At 61.0% G+C, this 3,738-nt stretch overlaps 1 protein-coding gene across 1 annotated transcript; it reads left to right on the top strand.

Annotated features, from left to right (window-relative positions):
* Nucleotides 1–455: 455 nt before the first annotated feature.
* LBRM_04_0780 (conserved hypothetical protein) lies at nt 456–2,468 on the top strand (the record flags this gene model as incomplete). The annotated part of the gene is made up of 1 exon (XM_001561711.1): nt 456–2,468. The coding sequence occupies one exon, from the start codon at nt 456–458 to the stop codon at nt 2,466–2,468; it is 2,013 nt and encodes a 670-aa protein (XP_001561761.1).
* Nucleotides 2,469–3,738: the final 1,270 nt, after the last annotated feature.

Raw genomic sequence — 3,738 nt, 5'->3', positions numbered from 1 at the left:
CCCCCACCCCCTAAACACAGAAGCGACTCGCCTCCAACTGTTCTGCGTCAGCGCAAAGTTGCTTTGTTGTCCGAGCACGAGCGGCCAAGCACGCCGATGCAGCGAGAAGAGGAATCCACACACAGACCCACCAAGTGGACCTGTGCGTGGATTCACGCCGACGCCTGTCTCACGCGATACCGTCTTACTCACCTCCCGTACGTAGGTCTTCTATGTCTCTCTCTCTCTCTTGGGTGCTTACTCCTCCCGGCCGCTTCTCTCCACCAACCCTCCTCCACCCACTTTGACATCCACAACACATACGTGCAGTCAGTGAACGGCATCGCTCCGGCATTTGTGTTTTGGGGGGATACCCGATCGGACGTCTTCACCTCCTCCTCCTTCTCTCCTGCCTGAGGGCGCAGTAACAGGCACTCGCCCATCCACCGCCCACCCCCCCCACCCCCACACACACAATGGCTCACAAGAAACAGGCATGGGCGAAGCGAGTGAAGAAGGAGCGCTTCAAGAAGAAGTACCTGACGCGCATGCAGGCGACGCGGCTACTCCAGATGGAGTCCATTCAGTTCCGGCGCCTGTGCATTCTCAAGGGCGTCTACCCCCGCGCCCTCACCCGCAGCAAGCAAAAACAAAGCGGCAACGAGAAGCAGTACTACCTCGCCCGCGAAATAAAGTGGCTGGTGCGCGACCACATCGCAGAGAAGATGATGACGTACCGGGCTTGGGAAAAGAAAGTGAAGCGAGCGGAGGCGATGGGCCGCGCCGACGACCTCAAGGCGCTGCAGAGCTCACGCGTGAAGCCGCGCCACAGCCTGGTGGCGACGATTAAGGAGCGCTACCCGTACTTTATCGACGCCATTCGCGACGTGGACGACGCCATGTCTATGATCCACATGTACGCGTTCCTTAGCCCGGAGATCAAGTCGGAGAGCACCATCGAGATACACCACTCCCTCACCTCCGGCCTGAGTGAGAAGGCCAAAGAAATGTGCCATCGTTGGAACCGCTACATCGCACGCGCACACGTGCTGACGAAGGGCTTCATCTCCATCAAAGGTTATTACTACGAAGCAATCATCAAGGGTGAGCGGGTGCGGTGGCTATGCCCGCACGAGTATGCTCACCGCTTCCCCCCGGGCATCCAGCAGTATGTAATGCTCAGCTTCCTTGAGTTTTACCTGGAGATGATGAAGTTCGTCCTGTTCAAGCTCGAGTCGGACCTAGCGCGAGATGAGGCGGACCGACTGGCAATCGAAGATGAGGAGGGCCTTACGCGCGCAAACGCTGAGGACTTTGCGAGCGGTGCGGCGCTGGCCGTATTAGACGTCGGGGCTAACCAGGCGCAGGCCAAGGTAAAGGAGGCGGAGTCGAAGCGGTCGCTGATGGAGGAAGAGCTGCTCAAGGTCCGCGAGCTGTTCCGCGGGCTGACCTTCTACATCTCGCGCGAGGTGCCTGCGAAGCACTTCGCGCTCATCATTAATGCGTGCGGCGGCCGCGTAGCGACCGACTACGTGGCGTCGAACATCACTCATGTCGTCGTTGACCGCCCAGCGCTGCCGCCAGGGTGGCAACAGCACGACCAGATGGAATATGTGCAGCCGCAGTACATCTTTGACTGCCTGAATGCACGGCAGATGCTCCCGGTGACGGGCTACCGCATCGGCGAGGATCTGCCGCCGCACGTGTCGCCCTTCTCCGTCTCCATCACGAACTCCGCCGAGGACAACGCGGCGGTGGAGCAGGTGAAGAAGGACCACCCGAGGATTGTCGGCTACGTGCCGGCGCGCGTGCATGAGATTCGAAAGCTGATCAACCCGTCTTATTCTCCCGTCGACCCAGAGGGGAAGGTGGCGCAGCTGGAGGACGAGTATAGCGACGAGGAGATGCACGTGGCGGTGCCGGAGATGGACATGGAGGACGACGTCTCGCTCTCTGGCGACGAGCTTGCCGAAGCGCGCAAGAAGCCGGGGTGGCAGGAGGAGGAGGTCACCGAGGAGGTGCAGCGGCCGAAACTGTCGGCCTTTAAGGTGAAGAAGCAGCGCGAGATGAACCTGATGAACGCGCCGACGAACGAGGTGGTGGCGCGGCGGCGGCAGGCACTGCGCAAGGCACAAGAAAATTTGCGCCAGTCAGAGACACCCGAGGCACGTCTGCAGCGCAAGATGAGCGAGGTGAAGCGCCAGGAGGCGGTGACACGCAAGATGCAGCTGCAGGTCGCCCGCAAGAAGGCCGCACGCTTTTACAAGATGGTCAGCGGTGTGGTTCAGGGCACGGCAAAGAAGGCCGCGACCCTGGAGGCGAAGGCGAAGCACATTGCCGAAGGAAAGCTGCACAAGACCGAGGATGGCAAGGGACTCGTCAACGCGCGGCTGGCGGCGCGGCGGCAGCGGGCGGAAGCGAAGGGCAAGAAGCTCAAGGAGAAGAAGGCCGACAACCCATACAAGAAGCTGCCCAAGTGGGTTCAGTAGAGCTCTCTCACTACACACGAGTTGCAGATACATACGTCTACAGAGGGGGGGGATGGGTGTGGGCGTGGACGGGAAAGGCCTAAGCAGCGGCGCTCTCCCTTGTTCTTCAATAGGCTCCAGATATTCGCCTCCGTCGTCACGCATCCCCCATGTCTGCGCCTACATGGGTGTGGGTGTCGGCCCCTCCCCCCCTCCCCCCCTCTCTCTCTTCTGTATTTCAGCTGAGCTCTGCGTTTTTCGGCGCCTCCTCTCGTTGAGGCATCAACGGACGAGCAGGTGTGCCGGCCAGCCGCGGTTCGGTGCTGCGATGCAATGCGCCATCTTCCTTTCCGCTGCCTTTCTTGTTTACTCCGTGTAAAAGTGACGGCGGAGGAGATGAAACAACGTAAAGAAGAGCGGCCGAGCACGTACCCCACATGCGTTGAAGCTCCTCTCTCTCTCTCTCTTTCTCGCCCTGCTCGCGTCTGTCCGCCTCCCCCGCCCCTCTCAAACTCTTACAAAAATGCGAGGAAGGCGTCTGTGGGAAACCAGCGAGTGAGAGAGAGAGAGGCGTGACCCATGAAAGGGGAGTTTCACAGCCGCCCATGATGATCGCGTTTCATGTGTGGGTGTATGCGTGTCCCACACATGCCTTGTCTCTCCCGCTCGATTCTGTATCGTTCTCCTCTTCTATCCCTTTAGCAACGCAGGGCAGCGTCGGTGGAAAGAACGGAGTCCTCTCCTCCTCCCCACCCCTCTCTTCCTCCCCCTCTCCCCCTCCGCTCCCCTTTCCTCGCCCCCCCTCTCCCCTCCCCCCCCTCCCCTCTCTCCACCCCTTTCCCTCTCCCTGTCTTCCCCTCTTCTCTTCCCGCCCCCCCCTTGCCTCTCCACCCTTTTCTCCCCACCCTCTCCTACCTCTCCTTCCTCTCCCTCACCCTCACAACCCCTCCCCCTCCCTTCCTACCCTTCCTCCCCCGTCCCTATCTCCCACTTCCTCATCCCCCTCTTCCCTACCCACGCTCTCCCCCCCACCCCTTCCCTCCCCACGTCCTACCTACCCCCTCTCTTCTCCGCTCTCTTTCTCCCCTGCTTCGCCCACCCCCCATTCCCTCTTCTCTCCTCTTCTTCTCTTCTTTCTTCCACTCGCCTCTCCACCCTCTCCCCCCTTCCATACATCCCCCTCCTGCCACTCCACCCCTCTCTCCTCCTCACTCCCCCCGCTCCCGGCACACTTCCTCCCCCCCCCCCCTTCCCCTACTAGCTGCCCCTGCCCCATTCCCGTCCCCCCCCC

The sequence above is a fragment of the Leishmania braziliensis genome, chromosome 4 (genome assembly GCF_000002845.2).
Source record: "Leishmania braziliensis MHOM/BR/75/M2904 complete genome, chromosome 4".
Classification (NCBI taxonomy): domain Eukaryota; phylum Euglenozoa; class Kinetoplastea; order Trypanosomatida; family Trypanosomatidae; genus Leishmania; species Leishmania braziliensis.
The sequence above is the reverse complement of the archived record's forward strand: the minus strand, read 5'-3'. Positions and strand labels throughout refer to the sequence as shown.